Source organism: Lepidochelys kempii, chromosome 2 (genome assembly GCF_965140285.1).
Source record: "Lepidochelys kempii isolate rLepKem1 chromosome 2, rLepKem1.hap1, whole genome shotgun sequence".
NCBI lineage: Eukaryota > Metazoa > Chordata > Testudines > Cheloniidae > Lepidochelys > Lepidochelys kempii.
The window spans coordinates 234,642,078-234,663,672 of NC_136381.1; the positions used below are offsets into that span (position 1 = coordinate 234,642,078).

The 21,595-nt window shown below is 44.3% G+C and overlaps 1 protein-coding gene across 5 annotated transcripts in view; it reads left to right on the forward strand.

Annotated features, from left to right (window-relative positions):
- Positions 1–12,872, forward strand: part of ARMC3 (armadillo repeat containing 3) — a 113,153-nt gene extending 100,281 nt beyond the window's left edge. For 4 of the 5 annotated variants that reach the window (XM_073334229.1, XM_073334230.1, XM_073334228.1 and 1 more), the window contains 3 exons: positions 1,372–1,575; positions 8,138–8,300; positions 12,454–12,872. In XM_073334229.1, the coding sequence (XP_073190330.1) occupies positions 1,372–1,575; positions 8,138–8,300; positions 12,454–12,663 (577 nt within the window). In that variant the 3' untranslated portion in view covers positions 12,664–12,872. The remainder of the gene's footprint in view (positions 1–1,371; positions 1,576–8,137; positions 8,301–12,453) is intronic. The other variant, XM_073334233.1, reaches the window with a different exon arrangement.
- Positions 12,873–21,595: the final 8,723 nt, after the last annotated feature.

The following is a 21,595-nucleotide window of genomic DNA, read 5'->3' on the forward strand; positions in this document are numbered from 1 at the left end:
GGGGTGGATAGGGGATGGGGGGCAGTCAGGGGACAGGCAGCAGGGAAGGTTGGATAGGGGGTGGGATGGCGGGGGTGGTTTGGGGGGGTCCTGGGAGGGGATGGTCAGGCGTCAAGGAGAAGGTAGGGTTGGATGGGTCAGGGGTTCTGAGGGAGGCAGTCAACGGGGCGGGAAGTGGGAGGGGGCGGATAGGGGGTAGGGGTGCAGACTGTTTGGGGGCACAGCCTTCCCTACTCGGCCCTCTATACAGTTTCGTACCCCGATGTGGCCTTTGGGCCAAAAAGTTTGCCCACTCCTGTTCTAGAAGGATACTATTGTTTGATCGTACCACTTTAAATAATGAATGACAAAGCACAATATGATAATACAAGTAATAATGATAATTATTCCAGCCAGGACAGGTTAGGCATTTTAGAACTCACTACTTAAAGAATTAAATGTAAGCATAAGAGAGAAATAAAATTATGAAATGCACAGACCAGTCAAAAAACTAAAATAATAGCACTTTGAAATAATAAAATTACAGAGAACATATATGCATTGCAGGAAGTACCAGCAAGTAATAACAACAACAAAAGTATGTACTGGGGGGGTGAGTGTGAAAGAGAGAGCGTATGTGAGCTGGGGGAGTGTGTGAGTGACTGCGCACTGCCCCTTTAAGAAAGTGACACTCAGCAGCCTGAAGGAAAGCAGCTCTGTCCCTCTGTCAGTGAGCCCTGTCCTCACACACACACACACACACACACCTTGCTCTGTGGAAATGGGATACATGGGCCGAGGGGGGGCAGCATCCCCCGCCCCCGTACACCAAACAGGAAGCTCCCAGGAGCAGTTGGCCAGGGGCAGCTCCAAGGCAGGGGGCAGAGCCGCGGGGCTGCAGACACCAGTAGGGGGCGGGGCACTCCTGCTTCTGGAGGCGCACCATTTATAACGGAGCCCTGAGCTTTCGCCCAGTTCGCCTCTATGTAAGGCTGGCCCTGGTTATAGAAACCTCTTATTATTATGTGCCTATATTCAGATTGGTAGTGCTTACCACTGCAGATCCAGTAGTACAAACAGTCCTTATAGGGAGAGGTATGCTTGGTGTCATTGTAGCTGTCTGGTCAAGGGTTATGTGAGCACAGACATGCAGACAATGTTACTTGGTACCTAAGCCCCTCCTCAGAACATCTTCCACAACTAGTGTTCACAGGTCCTGTGAAATAGCCTCTTTGTGGATTTGGAGGCGTTCAGAATCAGAAGAGAAAACTTTCCAGGCTCCTCCCCCAAAATTGGGTTTCCTGCTGTGTCCCTACACAGAGCCATGCAGCTGGAATTTGGCTCTGAGAGATTACATCATTCTAAATAAACATCCATTATTTTCTATTTAAGAAAAGGGAAAGGAAAAAAAGAAGAAGAAAAACCAAAAGATGAAGAAGAGTTGCAAACAATGTCTAAAATCCAGCAGGAAGTAATTCTTGAAAAGGTACCATGGCTGCCACCATTTGACTGCATTTTACTGGATTACATTATGGATGCTTCCAAAACAATCCTACCATTAACTACTACCAAGGAACAGGTTGTGGCACTTGCACAGTGAGTAGTGTACTGTGTCTGAAACAAAATACAAATAAGTAGAGTTGAGTGGGAAACACTTTTTCCACTCCAGGAAAATGTTTGAGCATTTGAAAAGTTTTCCCGTCCCAAACTGGGACAAAAAGTCAAAATGTCAAATACTTTTTTTGTGAACCTGCGATGTGAAAAAAAAATTCAGTTGGGGTCAATCGAAATGTTTAGGGTCCGCGATGTCAAGGTGTTTCTTTTAGATTTTGCTCTTTTTTATTTAAAACTTTTTTTACTATAATTAGCTTAAATTTATGGATATAATGTTGTATCAAGCCAAAGAAATGGAATTTTTCATTTTGAAAATGTCAAAATGAGGTCCCGCCAGGACCTTACCCCTCTGTAGAGCCCCCACAACCCAAAATGGTGCAGGGGAGCCCCCCCGCCCCCACAGTCTGGGGAAACTGGAACCCAGGTGGTGCTTGCCCTCCCCCACCATGTGGCCTGGGTATGTCTACACTTAGGCCTGGTCCACACTAAAAGGTTAGGTTGACCCAACTATGTCTCTCAGGGATATGAAAAATCCACACCCATGAGCAATGTAGTTAAACCATCCCAACCCCATTGTGTAGACAGCACTAGGTCAATAGAAGAATTCTTCCATCATCTCAGCTGCTGCCTCTTGGGGAGTTGGATTACACAGAAACGCTATAGCAGCACAGCTGCAGCACTGCGGCTGTGATTCTGTAGCCGATTAAGTGTAGATATACCCTCAGGCAGTAAGGACTCTGACCAGACATGGGGAATTTGGGCTGTACCCAGCTGAAGGCTGGAGAGAAGACTTTTGTGTTTAGTTTTGAACTTTAAGTTAAGAAATCTGACCCTAAAGATGGCTGTTGTGAATGGACTGGAAAAACCCTGTGTAGAGTTTTTTGGGTGATCCATAAAAGGAAATTGAGATGAAGGGTTGCATGCAGGGCTGCCCTGAGACCCCCAGAGGGTGCTGTGAGGTAGCCGCTCATCTACACTGACATTTGCCACCATCACATAATCCACTCTGCTTGTGTGTTAGACCCCTTCCCTCAACCTGTGTGTGTCTTAGGCCAGGTCTACTCTACAGACCTATATCAGTATAACTACATCGCTTAAGGGTGTGAAAAATCCACACTCCTGAGTGACGTAGCTATACAACCTAATCCCCGGTGTAGACAGTGCTATGGTGACGGGAGAGCTTCATAGCTATTGCCTCTTGGGTACGTGAATTAATTACACTGACGGAAGAAGCTTTCCCGTCAGCATAGTAGAGCTGTAAATGAAGATAAGTCCTTATTTATTTATATTGTAAACCTTTTGGGGACGAGACTGTCTGCTACTCTGTGTGTGTACATAGCTTAGCACAGTGGGGCCCTATTCTTGATCGGTCCTTGGGCACTGCCATAATAAACATGATGATGTTTGAAGATACTATTATTATTAATACCAGTACATCACATTGCATTGCATGTTACAGGATATCAATATCAACGTGTGGCTCAATAGTTATATTGATTGCAGTGTTGTGTTTGACTGATATTAACAAGTCCAGGCTGTAATCACGGCCACACTAGGTTGAATCCTCACCTCTGAACAGTCTGCTTGCTTTTGTCTTCTTCCCAGCTTACCCTTTAGTATTTTACCAGGTCCATGGCTGGTTTCTGAGGCTAGCTATCTTGGTACCAGACCCTCCTTAGTCTTGCAAGTGACCCCTCCCTTTTAATGTTGTGATATACAGTGGTCTGAGAAATGATTCTCCAGATGCTTGCAAAGTTTGACAAGACACGTATTCATCTCTGTTTATTCAGCTATGTATAAACCAGGCTCCAGCCTGAGCCCAAACATCTACACTGCAATTTTAGAGCCCTATAGCCCAAGCCCCGCAAGTCAGAGTCAGCTGACTTGGGTGTTTAATTTCAATGTAGATATATCCTATGTATGATTCTTCCTGATTGCAGTGCTCAGGGATGTCTCTGGAGGGGCAACAGACAATTGAAGACCTCCCCTTTGAGGGTCATGCTTGTTTTAGTCTAAAACACATGAGGCTTTGTATACTCTGAATGATGCAAGAGTGGTTCTGAAGCCCATGGGCCTCTGTACTCCAGTGATGAAGAGGACAAACTATCGTCCTCAATGCCAGCCTAGACAGCAGTATTACCCCTTCCATCAGGTTGACAAATCCAAGAGGAGCAAAGGTTGCAGAGGAGAAAGCTGATGGCTTCTCCTTCCTTGGTCTCTTCATCTACACATCCCCAGGCCTCAGAGCAGCCAATTTGACACATATGTCAAGGACAGCATATTACTCGACCTGGTTCTCACTTGCTCTTTCTCTCCTTTCTGGGAAAGGTTATCCCATTTCTCATATGCCTAGGAGTCCATCACCTCAGACAAATGGGTGCTAAGCATGGTGAAATTGGGATATACCCTGCATTGCCTTTCTGTCCTTTCCTCCCATGCCCGTACCTGGTCCCTCTTCTGGGAACCCTCTCCCAAGTCTGTACTAAGACAACAAGTGCAAACCCTATGGTCTTTGAGAGCCATAGAGGAGGAGCCTCTGTCTCACAGAGCCATCTGCATCAGGGCAGTGGGGATTATTCTTATTATATTCTAATACCCAAAGCCAAAGGGGATCTCAGACCCATCCTAGACTTTTGGAAGCTGACCAAATACATCAAGAAGATAATATTCTGGATGGTGTCCCTAGCTATGATTATCACCCCCTTAGATCCAGTTTTCCAGTAAATGGATATAAGACTCTCTTAATGGATGGAGGAGGGAGACTGAGGTTCCAAAGAGTTGACTTACATGGCTAACGTTATTGTAAAAGTATCTCCTTTTATGCTCTTGTTCCATTGTTTTGGGACAAGGTGGGGCTGTGCTGAGCTAACAGCAATGCTGTCCTTAACTTACAGGATGCCTAATTCCATGTGGTGATCCATCCTGGCCACAGGAAATTTCTGAGGTTCATGGTAGGAAATTATCAATTCACCATCCTGCCATTCAAACCCTCATTGTCACAGAGGGTTTTAACAAGTCCATGGCAGTAGTGGTGGCCTGCCTCCATGAAAGAGACATCCACATGTATCCTTACTTGCCTCAGCCATGGGGTGGGAAGCACATCTGGGTGACCTACAGGCTCTGGACTGCCCACGAGGCCAGCTTACACATAAACATACTCGATATGTGCATAATATTCTCTTTGTGTTAATGGTTCTTGCCTCACATTCAGGGCAAGACTATCCAGATACTCAGCGACAACAGGACAGTGATGTTTTATGTGAACAAGTAGGGGGCGCCAGGTCAGGCATCCTTTGTCAGTAGGCTGTCACATTGTGAAATTGGTTCATTCGGAGCTTGGTCACTCTCCGGGCATCTCATCTGAGCAGATGCTTCAACCACAAATGGTATCTCAACACAAACATTTTAGCTCGGATGTTCTGCATAGGAGGCTTCCCATTAGTGTATCTGTTCACAACTTGGCAGTACAGGAAGTGTCCCTGATTCAGTTCCAGGGCAGGTCACAGTTCCAGATCAATATCAGGCATTTTCCAAGGGACATGGACCTGCTCTATGCATACCACCAGTACCCTTGATTCCCAGGGTCTTTATCAAGCTCAAGCAAGATCATGGCAGAATGATCCTTATAGCTCCAACCTGTGCAATCGAGACAGATTTGGTAATCAGACCTCCACAAATTGCCGCCTCAAAAACTTTTGCTGTTACTGATAACAGAAGACCTCATCTAGTGCTGCACCTCACAGCACGGTTCAATGGTTAAATGCAAAAGGGATCCAGAATGTTCTCTTTAATAGTAGAAAACCTTCCCACAAAAGCTACTTACCAGACCAGTTGGAAGCATTTCGCCATCTGAACAGCCCCCCACAATGTGTTCCCAGCTCAAACTAAAATTCAAACAATTCTGGACTACTTTTTGCACCTTAAGGAGTCCATCCCATAGCTCCATTAGAGTGCATCTGCAATCTCAGCATTTCACCCTTGCATAAAGGGTAAGACTGTTTTCACTCATCCTGTGACGACCAGATTCTTGGAAGGTCGAGATAAATTGTTTCCACCTATCAGAGTCCCAAAACTTTCTTGGGATTTGAATCTGGTGTGTTCACTTTTGACCCTCCTTTTGAGCTTTTAGCATTGTGCTTGCTTCTACACCAATCAGCGAAAGTAGCCTTCTTAGTGACCATCACCTTCGGAAGGAGGAGGAGAGGACAGAATGCATTGGTCACTGATCTGCCATACAGTTTTCTACAAGGACAAGGTTCAGCTTAGACCACACCCTAAGTGTCTCTTAAAGATGGTATCTGATTTTCGCTTGAATCAGTCTATCTTCCTGCCAGTTTTCTTCCCAAAGCCACCTATTCACAAGGATGAGAGAGGGCTCCCCACCTTCAGTTTTCACTGAGTATTTTCAAAGCCCTTTCAAATTTCTTCACAGCTCTTTGTTTCTTATGCAGAGCATATGAGAGGACAACCAATCACAACTCAGAGACTCTTGAAAGATAACACATTGTTATGCAGCTGGTGATCTGCTGCCAAAGGGATAATGCCTCCTGACAAACTCACAGCACACTTGACTAGAGCATGTTCAATCTCAGCAGTATTTGTGGCACATGGCCCCATTATGGACACCTGCAGGACAGCAGCGTGGTCTTCCATTCATACATTCACCAGACGTTATGGACTGTCTGCTATATCAAAGAAAGATGCAAATGGAGACAAAGCAGTCCTACCAATGAGGCTCTGAGCCCCATCGCCTGGGATGACAGCTTGGAAGTCACCTACAGTGTAATGGACACAGAACAAGAAGAAAAAATAGTTACTCACTTTCTTGTAAATGAATTTCTTTGAGATGTGTTGCACATGGCCATTATGTGACCCACCCTCCTTTCCCAACACATCAGAGTCTCCCATCAGCTTCCAGTGGGGCAGCTCCACTCCTTATACCCTCTCTTTGGAGCATGAGGAGCTCACCGAGGGGTGCCCCCCTCCCGTATGTGTACTGCTAGGGAAGACTTTCTGGCACTAGTGCACCAGATGCACTCACATCTACCGTGCAATGGACATATACAACACATCTCAAAGAACATCAGTTATGCGAAGATGAGTAACTGGTTTTCTCATCCTTGTCCTCACTTTTTCCCTTTGAAAAGCTGGTGCAAGAAATTTCCAGATCTTGTGTTCACAGAAGGTACCTGCTCATAAACACCCTCCAGCCACTGTCTGGCACTTAGCAAAACTTTGGTTGCATGGAGTCACTTTAAAGCAAGATGCATCATTATGATATCAGAGTAATCTTTCTGTGGCTATGATAGAGAGAATTCCATTCTGAACTTTTATTCTCGGGTGCCTGTAAGTTTAGAAAAATACCTTCTGCCTGAAATTTCTCATGATTGGTTTCATACCAGAAATGAATGGTTGTGGAAAATTTTATTAAAATCTGTTCAGTTATTTTTGAAATAACTGGATATGAAGGAGGCAAAGGTAAGAGAAGGGAAGTGTTTTTCTGTTGTTAATATAACTTATTGTTTTAATTTTGTGCTTGGAAACTCAAAAAAAGATTCAATTTTCTCCATTTGAAAATTTCTCTGTTTCTATGTGTAAAATGTTTTAGTCCACAGCTTATTGTATTTTTGTTTATATCACATTTGAATGAGCAACCAATGAAATTGCAGATTTTTTTAGCAGATTTCTCCTATGTACCCTCTGTGCATGGAAGAAGTATTCCATAAAAAATTATAAAGCCACTATCTTATCCTATCCGCTACCTTTAAATTCTTCCTTAAAACTCACCTCTGCTGTGTCTTCAATGTACCATTGAAGTTAATAGGACTTAAGGACATGCCTAAAGTAAAACGTGTACCTAAGTGCTTTGATGAACAGGGGTGGACTTGCTGAATCAGGGCTTAATGCTTTGGTATGTGCAGTTGTCTGATAGTAGTGCACTATCACAGTAATTGCATAGGCATTTTTGACCTTGGGTTTCCTTGGTTTGGCCATTCATTTTTATACATAAATTATAAAATACAAATCAATACAATTACAAATGTTTGCCTTGGTTCAAGAAAGCAAATAAACACATGCATAACTTTAAATTTAATTGGATTGCTTTCATAAATCAATGGTCTTTAGCTGTGACCTTATTTTTCTCATTTGATATTCTAATGCCTTTGATATTGGTTACTTAAAACAAATGGTAGGGCTGAGAATTATAGTAAATAGCGCAAATGATTCTACTAACTTCAAAGATGAATCCTAGCTTCTGAATTACTTTATCATTAATTTTATGTCATTTTTGCTGGTTCTCTCTTGATAATTGGCATTATGTTGCTCACCTCCAATGATCTGCATATCATTTTAATTTATTTAATGGTGACTTCTAGTACCAGAAACTGAACAATAAAACTAAAGCATAGATAACAAAAGTAATACACTTTTATATGTCATACAGGTATTGTTTGTATTTACGCAGCTTTGTCATTATACCATTCAGCATGATAAGTATGATAGAAATGACAGATTTAATTGATTTTGGTGTACCTTAAAACAGGTTTGTTGCAGATAAGATGGGTGGCCCAATTGAAAGAGACAAATTACATGAATTCAGCTGGGAACTTCATATAAGTGAAATTGAATTTGAACTGAAATGCAATGTTGTACCTATTGGGAAAATCAAGAAAGGGACTTTCTACCACAGGGCTTTGCTTTTCAAGGTATATTAGCATTTACTTTACCACTTAACTGATCTAAAAAAACTGATGGAATTATAATTCTTTATTTTTGTTAAAGGGATAGCACAAACTACAGTATATTAGAACCTTGTTGAGTTATATTGATGTTTATTTGTGTATATATTTAAGTCATTTTTCATTTGGCAAATATTTGATTTCCTTTTGAATGAAAGCCATTATAGCTTCTTTCTGTAAACATCCTTGTCATTATAAGCATCGTTGAACTTGTCTTAAGTGATGTCAGCAGAATCCTTGATATAAGGCAAAAAGCCAAAATGTTTGATTGTGAGTCAAAATACGTTCCCTTTTCTGTAAACTGTAAAGCACTAAATTATGCAGTGCTCATTATTTTTCATGCTGCAAATGTAAAATTGTTGCAACAATAGCTTCTAAATGGTGCTCATGTGTAATACATTATGATAGGACATAGGGTCTTTCCTTACACCAGAGGTGGGCAAACTATGGCCCGCGGGCCACATCCGGCCCGCAAGACCGTCCTGCCTGACCCCTGAGCTCTGGGCCGGGGAGGCTAGCCCCCGGCCCCTCCCCCGCTGTTCCCCCTCCCTTGCAGCTACGCCGCCGCGCAGGCAGTGTGGCTTGCACCCGCCCACCTCCCAGGCTTTCCAATAAGCCTGTCCTGCCGCCAGCATGAAGGAGGCGGGGTTGGATAAGGGGCAAGAGGTCTCAGGGGGCAGTCAGGGGACAGGGAACGGTTGGATGGGGCAGAGATTTGGGGGGGCAGTCAGGAGACAGGGAGCAGGGGGGGTTGGATGGGGTTGGAATCCTGGGGGGGCAGTTAAGGACGGAGGTCCCAGGAGGGGGCAGTCAGGTGACAAGGAGTGGGGGGGGTGGATGGGTTTGGGGTTTTGAGGGAGGCAGTCAGGGGGTGGGAAGTGGGAGGGGGTGCATAGGGGGCGGGGGCCAGGCTGTTTGTGGAGGCACAGCCTTTGCTACCCGGCCCGCCATACCGTTTCGCATCCCCGACATGGTCCTCGGGCTGAAAAGTTTGCCCAGCCCACCTTATACAGTCACAGAACACTTTACAATGTCATGTGCTGTTGGGCAAATACTCATTTTTCCATTATGAGCTAAGTGAGTGTGCACATAAATATTTCCTACATTAACTGTAATAAAATATCTAATTGAGCAGATAAATTGTCCTGTGGAAAGTACTCTGTCATTAAATAGCAGTATCATTTATATTTAATAATTGATGTTGTATCTTACAGTGTAGAAAAGTTTAGGCTCAAATTCTGATAGCAGTGAATAGCTTGTGAGTTGCACAGTTCCTTGGGGGAACAATGGGCTGGAGTAGCCTCAACATCCCCTGCCATTGGCTCCTTCTGTTATTACTACCACCCTCCCACTGAGGGAATGGCTCGTGGAATCAAACAGCCCCCCTAAGAAACCTCCACCGCCTAGCCACATAATGGGTATGTCTACACTGCAACTGGGAGCGTGCCTCCCAGTCCAGGAGACAGATATGCACTAGCTTGAAGCGAGCTAGTGTGCTGAAAATAGCACTGTAGACATTGCGGAAGAGGTAGTGGCACGGACTAGCCACCCAAGTACAAGCCCACCTGACCCCCTGGGTCCGAACTCGGGTGGCTAACCTGTGCTGCGACCTATTCTACAACGTCCACACTGCTATTTTTTAGCATGCTAGCTCAAGCACAGCTAGTGTGCATCTGTTTACCGAAGCTAGGAGCACACTCCTAGCTGCAGTGTAGATATATCCACAGAATTGGGCTCTGTGGCATTCAGGATATACACCACCTGTGTGTGCCCCCCAAATTTTACTCCTTCCTGCATAGTTAGAAATGGGAACTTTATCCTATTGCAAAAAGGAATTTCCCGGCTTTTCAGTGGATCCTATAATGTGTGCTTTGGGACCTGAAATACTTGATATTTTGGACTTCAAAAATTACCCAAAGTAGGTTTTTCATACATAATAATGTGATTTTAAAGGGTTCTACATTTTATTTTTTATATTTTTCTTTTCCCTGTGCAGTCTGTATGTGCATTTATGGTCCCAAGAGAGCCTGGCTTTACTTAATGAGGGATATGAAAAATAGTCCCAGTACAATTTTTTAAATACTTTGAAACTAGTTCTCAACCTCTTCCACACGGGACTCCCTCTCCCATATAACCAGGACCTCTCTCATTCAACAATATGGGAAGGATAAAATGTCCCCCGGGTTGAGAACACCTCTAAATGAGTACTTTTGTTTATATTTTGGCTCTTTTAAAAATATGTAGCCTAAACGAACTAAATAATGGCATGTTGTAAAGACTGTACTAGCACTTGTTTGATGGGATAATTCATGAGCAACCTGCCGGGTATACTACATTATATGTGCGTCCCACAGTAGAGCAGCTTCTGCCTCCCTTCTGCTGCACCACATACATATGTGGCAGGCCACAAGATCAGAGCAACAGCTGGCTAGCGAGGGTTCAGAAAGGAGAAAGAGAGTCTCCTCCGGTAGCACTGGGCTCCCTGGTCCTTTCTCTCTTTCTCCACTTCCCTCCAAGTTGCAGAGCAAGTGTCCCAGGAAGGGAACCCAGAAGCAATATTTTTGAGGAGGAAAATGGAGGAATGAGGTAGAATAAACTAAAGCAGGCTGAGCTGCTGTGTTTTTCACAGGATTGAGGGAGGAGGAAGTGAAGCAGACAATGAGTTGCTGGTCTCTTCACAGGCTGGTAGGCTCTAATCCGTCTTCCTCCCTGCTCCATATGGAAAATGATGTGGCGCAGCCTCCCTCTTCCTCTCCTGCAAAAACTAAGGCTCTGGGGTAGCCAGGCTCCCTCTCTGTGCTCGTTGGAGGAAAGGGTCAGAGAGGAGCAGGGGCCCAGAGCAGCTTGACTGCCGACCCAGGTTCAAGACGCGCAGGTCATGAGAATCCCACTGCCATCTGGAACAAATTACAAAACTGATTTATTTCATTCACACAACGAGGAAACATCCTTTGGAAGAATTTTTATACTTAAAAAAATTATAATTAGGCTTGGCAGAATTCAATTTTTATTTATAATTTCGACAAATAATATGAATGTTAATTTTGAATATTTTTTTTCAATTTTTATCAGTTTAAATATTCAGAGCTGTATGAATTTTGGATGGGGGGTTGTCCGATAATAATTACTTAAAGTAGACATTCTTAACATTAACTTGTGGTATGAAGCACGGGGGAGGAGGGGGACTGCTCCCAATGGCCTACCTAAATGGCAGCCCTACTCCTGCTCCACTTATGCTGGCATAACAATGTGTTTTATACCCATTAAGGTGCGACTCTGATAAGTTCTCAAGCAGCATTTTTCTTTCTTTTCCTATCCACATATTTAGATTATTATCAGTGGAAATACTTTTTCATTCGTTTGTGTGTGTGTGTGGTGATATTGATGTTTGCCGACAATTACCAATGAAAATTTAATCCTCCAAGCCTAATTACAATATGTCATTATAGTGTAACGTGCAACAAAACTCAGGTGTTCCACATTTCAGTCATCTGTCACACATTGCAATGGTTTGTATCATACACTGGCCAGTCTGAATGTTGAGAGATAAGCTTATGAATGATGTTGCAATCACAAACCCATGCTGGTTAAACCTTTGTATCAAACATCATCATATGTTCCATGTTGTATACATATGCAGAGCAAACATATATATCTTTATTTGTATTGGTAAATTATCTTAGGCTGCTGTAATTCAAAAACAACTCCTCCAATATTTTCTAAATTTGTTGAAAAGACTCTGTCTTGGGACCACATGTGCCCTGTTCAGTTTGATGCCTGGAGGAGTGACTTATATAACACAAAATGAGTTAGTTCTTGAAAAGACTTATAATAACTGTATATCACTGCTCCTCCACTAGAATATGGTGGAAATCACATTTTAAAAACGCAGTTTCCCTCCAGGACCTACAGTGAAAACTTACTGTTTGCAGAACCCTGCAGGGAATCCAGAAAAATCTCCATTACCAAATCTCCTTTAGGAAGGCTCTACACCTTTCAGCTGTTCTCTTGTTTAAGCATTTCCGTGGCCCAGTGGTGCATTTCACAAACTAAATGTATTGTGATACCTTTCAGAAACTAGTAATGACTTTCATTAACTCCTTTTTGTTTTCTTTCATAGGTTATAGCAGACAGAATTGGCATTGGCTGTAGTTTAGTTCGTGGAGAATACGGCAGAGCTTGGAATGAAGTTAAATTAGTTGACGATTCTCCTCAAGGAATAACTGGGCTTCTGCTTCCTCCTCAAGTGTATATTTTAGATCTAATGTACCAGCCAGGCTGCTTAATGAAGCAAGGAAGTGCAGAGGCAGACCATTACCAACATATTTAATTCTAATGTCAGATCTCTTTCAAAAAGAAAATATTTTTAAAGAGATTTCATTAATAAATTTGTATGAAACATAAAGATTTGTGGGCCAAACTTTCAAACTTTGATGCTGAAATTAAAGCACCTATTCCCACATTAAGTTGTCTAAAGAGGCAATTCGGTTTCTAAATATCCATTTTAGGTGTCTACTCTAAATCCTTGTTTGTGATCCAGAATGTGAATTTAAGCATCTCATTTTAGGTATCCGAATTTGACATCTTAGACATTTTATTTATTTTATTTGAAGCTTTATTATAGAATAAAAAGTAGAAATCCGGACTGTCAATATTGGTGAGCATAATACTTGACTGTGCATTATCATTTCTCCCAGTAAATGTGTTTAAAGTATTTAAGAACTTTTTCTTTGGCTCTCTCATCTTCCATTGATGTTAATGGGAGTATACGAGGTGAGGAGAATACAAAGCCAATGAAATAATTAGACATGGTTAAACCAATTTATAATATATTTTTTGTTAAAATAAGCAGAGTACTAGGAATTGTCTTAGTCTTTGTCTACACCAGCAGTTTTGTCGGCAAAAATTTGCTGACATAAGTTTCACTGACAAAAGCTATGTCGGCGGGAGCGTGTCTGTGGGAGGCTTGGCTGATTGTCAACAAAGTGCTTCCATCAATAACCAGGGTCATCAGCATGCTGAATGCATGATTTGGAGAGATATGATGAGAGGTTGTATTTGCATTCATGACTACTGATGAAACGAGACACTACCATTCCTCCCGCACCCTCTGCCCCAACTCTACAGACATGTGGTGTGATTTCCTGGTGGGCTGTTTGGTAACGTTTTCTCTTCTTTGGTTGTAAACAGAAACAAAATGCAAGTCATTTGAAGTAAAAAATGAAAAATACTTTTCTAGACACGTAGCAAACACATTTGACAAGTAGACACTATTTGACAAGTAAACCCTCAGCAAAACAAACAATTTTGTACACTGCAGACTTTGACAAGATTTCTATCAAAAATGTCATTTGTGTGCAGTTGTTTTGGAGGCAGATTTTCTGTCGTGCGTTTAGTTTTATATGAACTGAATTCTGTTGCTTGAAAACTATAAATCACCAGGAAGAAATGCCCTTGGCTAGCAAAAATTGACAACAAATCACGTGCAAGTTCAAAGTTGACTCAACATCAACAGGGTACATGAAGTTCCATAGAAGCATTCAAGGTGAATTTTACATTGAGCTTTTCCTTTACAGTGTTTAATTAAATATAACTCTCTGGATATTTGAAAAAATAAATCATTGCTTTCTCTTGACTATGTAGGCATTCTTCCACCTAGGTCGTCAAGCCAGTCAGTCATCGACTGCCTTGGCTGCTGGAATCCGTACAATTCACAAATGCAGGTTCAGTGATGTAGCCTTCATATATAGAGTCCATAGATAGTATGTGGAATAGAAATGAGATATGAATGGAAAAAATAATCCAAAATTCAGAAGGTGGAGAGTAGTCCACGGTACTTAGTATCTTGGGGGTGTCAGAGACACACAAGCTATAGAACTCCTCCTTCAGCTTGTGCAGAGTGAAGAAGAGGCCATGGCTAACGCTATGATTTTTTCACGGAAGTCATGGAATACATGACTTCCAACGACCTCCGTGCATTCAGCCCTGTTGGTTGGGAGCTGCAGGGTCCCCCTGCTGCAGAAGGGGGACCCCACAGCTCCCCATGGCTGTGCTTGCTGGGGAACCCCTGGAGTTCCCCGCCACCACGGGCAGTGGGACTGCAGCTCCTGGCCACCACGGGCACCAGGGGCCCCCCACAGCTCCCAGTGGACACGAAGCCACCATAGGTGGCTGGGGCCCCCACAGCTCCCATCCACTGCAGGGGGCAGGGGACCCGGGAGCTCCAAGCTGGGGTACCCTGGAGGTCCAAGCCCCCACTGGTGGTGGGGTCCCCAGAGCTCGGAGTGGCCCCTACAGCTGCCCAACCTCTGCAGGCAGTGTGGGGGGACCCCACAGCTGGGCTCCCCATTTTGTCACGGATATCTTTAGTAAAATTCAGTGACAGGTCACAAGCTTCCATTAATTTTTCTTTATTGCTTGTGACCTGTCCCTAACTTTTACTAAAAATATCCATGACAAAATCTTATCCTTAGCCATGGCTAATGGCTGGGCCACTATTGAAATAGAAGACAAAGCTTTTGCTAAAGCCATGTCCCTCTGTGACACCAGTCAAACATTTGCAAGTCAACAAATATCCTGGCCAATCAAAATGTCAGTAAATTTAATAGGAGATATTAACCTCCTTTCCTAAATTAAAGGGCCCGTTTTGGCCTCTTGAAAAATTTCTGTTGAGAAGGATGATTTTAACAACTCAAGTAATTAACAAAAATCTGTCTCCAGCCCTGATTTTCATCCGAATAAACATTTTACTTTGTTTGTAGCAAAGTGGAAATAAATCGGGATTGGGACCATGAGAAAGAAGTGTCATTCTGGGACACAACACAAAGTCACACACACACAAATCTTCTATTCATTTTTACTGTAAGGAATTTTGTTTTAGATTTAGATGTGGAAAATATATGTTCAATATGGAATACAGCCACATATGGTGAGAAATTAGACTGTACTGATAGGAGCTGGGATGTGATTCCACAACTCTAACTGATTCGAGTAGTCAAAGTAGTACACTGAAGTCCATGGCTGCACATGTTCGTATGGGTTGCAGTGGTGCTGTTTGACTGTAAATTGTGAAATGTTGCTCCATGCTTACAAGTTCTTATGCTAGTGGAAAGGCCCATTAAAGTCAATGGTGTTCTCTGTGGGTAGTTCAAGGTTTTTCAGCTGTGGGATTGTGGCTCAGAGCCAGCTCTGGATTAGTTAACATTGTAATAATGCATTGGCATGGGAAATGCAGTCTTGGTAGCTCCTCATCACTGGATGCGGAACATTTGCACTTTGGATAGGCTGGCTTTTGGTGATGAATGTGATGTCTTTTGAAAGGTAATATGGCAATTGAATCCTCTGGTTTTTCCCTAGAGCAGGTGCAGAGAATGTACAATTTACTCCCAGCAGCAGTGCAAACAGGCCCACATGGGCCCACTGATATCTTTCACCCAGATCTGGAGAAACATTCAGGATAACTGATGTGTGTTTTATCTTTGTGTGACCAGGGAACAGCTGCTATACAAATGATAGAGTTAACACTTTTCAAGTAGTCTCTAATTCAGGGGTGGGCAAACTTTTTGGGCTGAGGGCCACATCTGGGTAGGAAAATTGTATGCAGGGCTGGGGCAGGGAGTTGGGGTGCGGGAGGGAGGGAGTGCAGGGTGTGGTGTGCAGGAACGGGCTCAGGGCAAGGGATTGGGGCAGAGGAGGGGTGCGGGGTTTATGAGGGGGCTCAGGGAAGGGGGTTGGGGTGCAGGAGAGGTGCAGAGTGCAGCAGGGGGCTCAGGGCAGGGAGTTGGGGTGCAGGAGAGGTGCAAGGGTTCAGGCAGGGAGTTGGCGGGCGGGGTGCAGGAGGGGTTCGGGCTCCAGGGTGGCAGCGGCATGCATGGGGCCAGGGCAGGCTTCCTGCCTGCCTGCCTGCCCTGGCCCCACTCTACGCTGCTCTGGGAAGCAGCTGGCACCACGTCCCTGCGCTGCCCCTGGGGGCGGGGGGGCACAGGGCTCTACGCGCTGCCCTTGCCACACCTCCAGGTACCTCCCCCAGAGCTCCCATTGGCCACGGTTCCCCGTTCCCGGCCAATGGGAGCTGGGGGCGGAGGCGGTGCCTGGAGGCAAGGGCAATGCACAGAGCCCTCTGCCCACCCTCCTCCCGGGGCCCCAGGGACATGGTGCCAGCTGCTTCTGAGAGCGGTGCGGGGCCTGTGGCACCACGGGGGGCAATCCCGCGGGCCAGATCCAAAGCCCTGAGGGGCCAGATCTGGCCCGCAGGCCATAGTTTGCCCACCTCTGCTCTAATCATAGGAGTAATAACATACTATGGCAATGACTGAAGTGTGACAATATGGCACTCTCCCAAGTTGTGTATTCACTTGCATCTCTTTATATTGCTGGTTATTGATACACCTAAAGAAGTCTCAGGCTTAAGATATTCCAGTTAATTTTATGTTCTTTTCCTTTTATTGCTCTAGTCCCTGTTCCCTCTACCCCGAAGAGATCTTTCTGAGTCTCTCTCAGACAGTAGCATATGTTTCAACATGAGTGAATTCATCTAATCACAGTTCTCCACTCAGTCAGTACAGCAGGCATTCCATGTACCATACAAACACACTTGCACCGTTTTTATTTTTCTGATTTGTGACTCTAGCTCTTGACACTTCCAGGATTTCATCTCTTCTTGCTGTTTTTATTGATGATGTAAGCTGAGTCAGGATGAGCTCCACCCTGACATCCGGTGGTGAGTTGTGGCAAGTTGTGGAAAAGAACTTCAGGGGCTGATCTCATTGGCATAGGCACACCCACCCCGCCTAGCATGAGCCCATAGCTGCCCAAATGGTTACTTTGGCTGCTGTGGGATCCCCAGTTTCTCTGTTATTGTGGCAGGAAGAATTAATTGTTTTTATCCTGATTATGTGAATCAAGGACCATGGAACTGTACTTGGCCTTTTGTTATGATGGAGGGACTTGCCATCAACTAAGTAGCACTCGCTAGGCAAGGGACATGGGTTCTAAAACACAGTGAATTGAGAGTGGTTGGGGATAGGTATTACTATGTGGTGGTGGTGGTATGGACCTTTGGTGAGGGCCTTATATGCTAATTGCACCTCCTTCTTCCTCCACTGTAGAATGTCAGAGCTAATTTTGATTCCATTAGGAGTTTATTTACAGGCTGCTGAGCTGAATTCACTTTAGGCCAATGGTGCACCAGCACTGAGGCTCCCCTATTACAAGCTGAACTCACAAAAGAGCTGGAAATCACTGAGTGCTGTGTTAGGTAGTGGGGGAGCCTGAAGATATATTGCAGTGCAGTTTGTGGGATGGCTGGAGCAGCTCATGCGTGGGGGCTGGTAGAGCAGAGCAATTTGTGGGACGGCTGGTAGAGTGGAGCGGAGCCCCATTGAGAGCTGGAGCAATCGGCTTTGGACCACATAAGGTGCCCCTTAACCCTCCCATTTCCACCCAAGTTGGGAGGTAAAACACTGCAGATAAATTTTCGAACTCTGGGGCTGCACTGACCAGGGACAGAGACTTTGGGTTGTTGGATTTTTGGAACTTTGTGTGACTTTTGGGTTGCTGGACTCAAGAACCAAAGGGAAAGGACATGGCCCAATTTGCTTGGGATGGGTTTTGCTCATGGGTTGTGGTATGAATCCTTTTGGTGGTGTTTCCCCAACATAATGCCACATTGTTTCTCTCTGTTATTAAAAGGCTTTTGCTACACTCAGACTCCCTGCTTGCGAGAGGGGAAGTATTGCCTCTTAGAGGCGCCCAGCAGGGTGGTATATAGTTGTCCCAGGTCACTGGGTGGGGGCTTGAGCCAGTTTTGCATTGTATTATTGGAATGGAACCCCTAGATACTGAACCTGGCCCTTGTTGCTGCTAGCTCGGATGGGCAGAAGGGTTACAATACAAATACTCCAGGCATTATCAGCTCCCTCTGTTCCACTTTCTACACCCCTTGGATGGAGGTTAGGGAGCAGCTGCAAGGGAAGAGAGCCAAGGGATGCATGTCTCACACAGTAGCTGTGCTCCTAGTTGCGGGGGGAGGTGATCAGGAAGCACTGCAAAGGGTCTGTTTTATGCACAATTGCCTATAACCAAGAAAAATTGAAGTAGTTTCTCCCTTTGGGCTCTGTGGCATCTACAAGCTGTGTGCCCAGAACTCCCTCGTCTTGTGGGGTGAATAAGGAGGCAACTTAGGGAGATGAACCAAATGGATTTCCCAGCATACTTTGATCCCTCCTATCACAGATTTTTCTGCAGGAAGATTATGCCCTGCCTGAGTAAGGAGTGTGTGGTGTTTGAATGGTGACGTGAACTCTCTCAGACTTGAAGGTCTTTCAAGTCGTACCATGTGTTATTGGACCATTAATTTTCCTAGGATTGCCCCTTAGATCCTGATTTGACCTACTGGTATAACCTCAGTGTTACTTAACTTGCCCATCTCAGCATACCCATGCCTTAGATGGGTACTTCTAGTAGCGCTGGGTATGAACTTTCTAGGATGGGTAGATAAATCTTTACCTTGACAAATAAAAGAAAAAAATTAGGGGGAATAAATGGTCCCCATAGAGGATCTTTGATCTCTCGAAGTCCCTGTTCATTCATACTCACTGTTAGTACATTTCTGAATAAGGGTTTGTCTCTCTAGAACAGGGGTTCTCAAACTTCATTGCACCGCGACCCCCTTCTGACAGCAAAAATTATTCTATTAAAATTATTCCTAGGAGGGGGAACAGAAGCCTGAGCCCGCCCAAGTCCCGCTGCTTGGGGGGGAGAGGCAAAGGGCTTCAGCTCCAGGCAGGGGGCCTGTAACCTGAGCCCTGCCATCCAGGGCTTCAGTTTTGGCCACATGCAGTAGAGCTTGGGCTTGGGCTTCAGCCCTGGGCCCCAGCGAGTCTAAGCCAGCCTTGGAGATCCCATTAAAATGGGGTTGCGACCCAGTTTGAGAAGAGCTGCTCTATAGAACATGTTATTGTGTTTGACACCATTGCAATGAATTGAGTTGGCTGACACCATCCTGACTGGACAGCATAGACCAGGACAAATCACATTCAGCATTATATCTGCTAACTTGACTCTTCACAACTGTGTTCAGACATGATAATAGTTTCTAATGGAGCCAAGCCCTCTGAGAAAGAAGGCAGAATGTAAAGGCTGTTCCGATGGTCTCTTTTTTATAATTCCCTCAAGTAGACAAGGGGTGTGTGTGTTCTCCCCGTGTGCAGACCCTAAATGTCTTTTCTCACCAACTAAGGGCTAGGTCCCATAATGAAGTCTGTTGCAAGCAGGTTCTTGAATCTATGACAAGTTCCTACATTCTGCAGCATTTTGCTGCAGTGGAGTGGAAATTTGGTGGCAACCTCATTTAAATGTAAAGAAGGAAGGATTTTATTTAAATGTGAATATTCACAGTCAATACAGTAGGCCCTGTGTTATTTCTTTTGCTATCAGTACAAGTTATCTTACGTTGAGACATATTTTTATTTTTCAATATGCCACTGATTTTTCTTTATTGACCATGCTATCTGCATTGTAGAAGTTTCTAGCAGGGTCATGAAGTCTGGCAGCTGGGTAGGGGACAGTTGGGGATTTTGACACCTGTGGGAGGCAGTTTGGGGATAGTGGGGGTAAAACATTGGCTGAATGTTTCTGATAAAATGTTCAGCAGAGAAACAGAGCTGGTAATAGGAAACAGAGCTGACATTTAAAATGGTCACCTTTCATCCTTAACAGCCCATGGAGGTTAATGGGCAGCTCGATCATAGAATATCAGGGTTGGACAGGACCTCATCTAGTCCAACCCTCTGCTCATAGCAGGACCAATCCCCAATTTTTGCCCCAGATCCCTAAATGGCCCCCTCAAGGATTGAGCTCACAACCCTGGGTTTAGCAGGCTAATGCTCAAACCACTGAGCTATCCCTCCCCGCAAATTCTACACCCCTGGGAGGTGGGGGGTCAGTTCACAGCTTCAGAGCTATTTTTCAGGCTGTCTGCAGTTTGTGAAAAAACACTGCACTCCTTTTAATTGGCTTATGATTTCAAGGGTATCTTCATAATCACGAGGACTGGAAACAGTTTCTTTATTGAAAGATTTGATACTGGAGCACAGTTGTGCTGCAAGAAGGGGGATTCTGTGGCAAATTCCACAGCTGCAGCACTGGAGATGACATAAGGCCCTGCAAGCAATGGATTAGAAACAGGTAACAGGCATTTCACATTCAGTAACAGCTGTCACAAAAGAGTAGGGAACCAGACCAAAGTGACAGCCGCTGCTGAAGGTGAAATGTCACTGGTTTCTAGCCATGGGTAGTGGCAAAAAGGCAGTCTCAGACATAGTGTATGTACCCGTTAGAATTGCCCCTGAAAATGTGGGCAGTGAGACCTGATGTAATGTTTTTTGACAACTCGATTGAACTAGTAAAAAGATTCAATATTTTTCATTTTTTAAAAAAATCATTGTTAATCCCTCACTGCCAGGTGCTGAGATATCTTGGCATGAAATGCCACGCAGCTCCCCCATGCATTTCACCTAATGCAGCATGAAGTAAGTGTCACTGACACAAGCAATATGACAAACCTGAGCAAACCAAAACGTCAGAGGGAATGGAAAAGGGACAGGGTGCTGAAAACCACCGTTCCAAGACAACAGTTTTCAAGGAAGGATTTAAAAAATAAAAGTGATAACCATTAAGTTTTGCACATAGCTGGACTATGTCACTAGATAATCTTACTGCCTCACTTGTCCACTCGCTCACTTTCCCTCCTATTGTTTATTTTGTTCTTTTGTTGCATGTTGTCTCCAGGGCCTCGGGTACTACTACTACCACTAATTATTATTATTAATAATAATATTAATAACGACATACTTTTATATAATGCTTTTCATCTTTAGATCTCGAAGTACTTTACGAAGGAGGTCAGGATCATCATCCCCATTGTACAGATGGCGAAACTGTTACCAGGTGACCTGCACTTTTAACCCCTCCTGGTCTTTTGATGTGCACCCTTTTCTAGGCCTCAGGTCTCAGGCTGTCCTTTCTCTTTCTGGGTGGAACCATGTGATTCTCCCACTCTCAGACCAAGCCCTGGGCTGCAGTCCCCTGTGATCACCTGTGGTTACTTAAGCAGGTCTGACTTAGGTGCAGCCCCTGCAATTCTAGGCAAAGACCCTGGTAATAAGTGACCCAATAGCCTCCTTAAAGCAATGTATTATTTATTTAGAACAAAAACATTACAGAGAGAACGTATTTTAAAAACAATAAAACAGACTGTACAG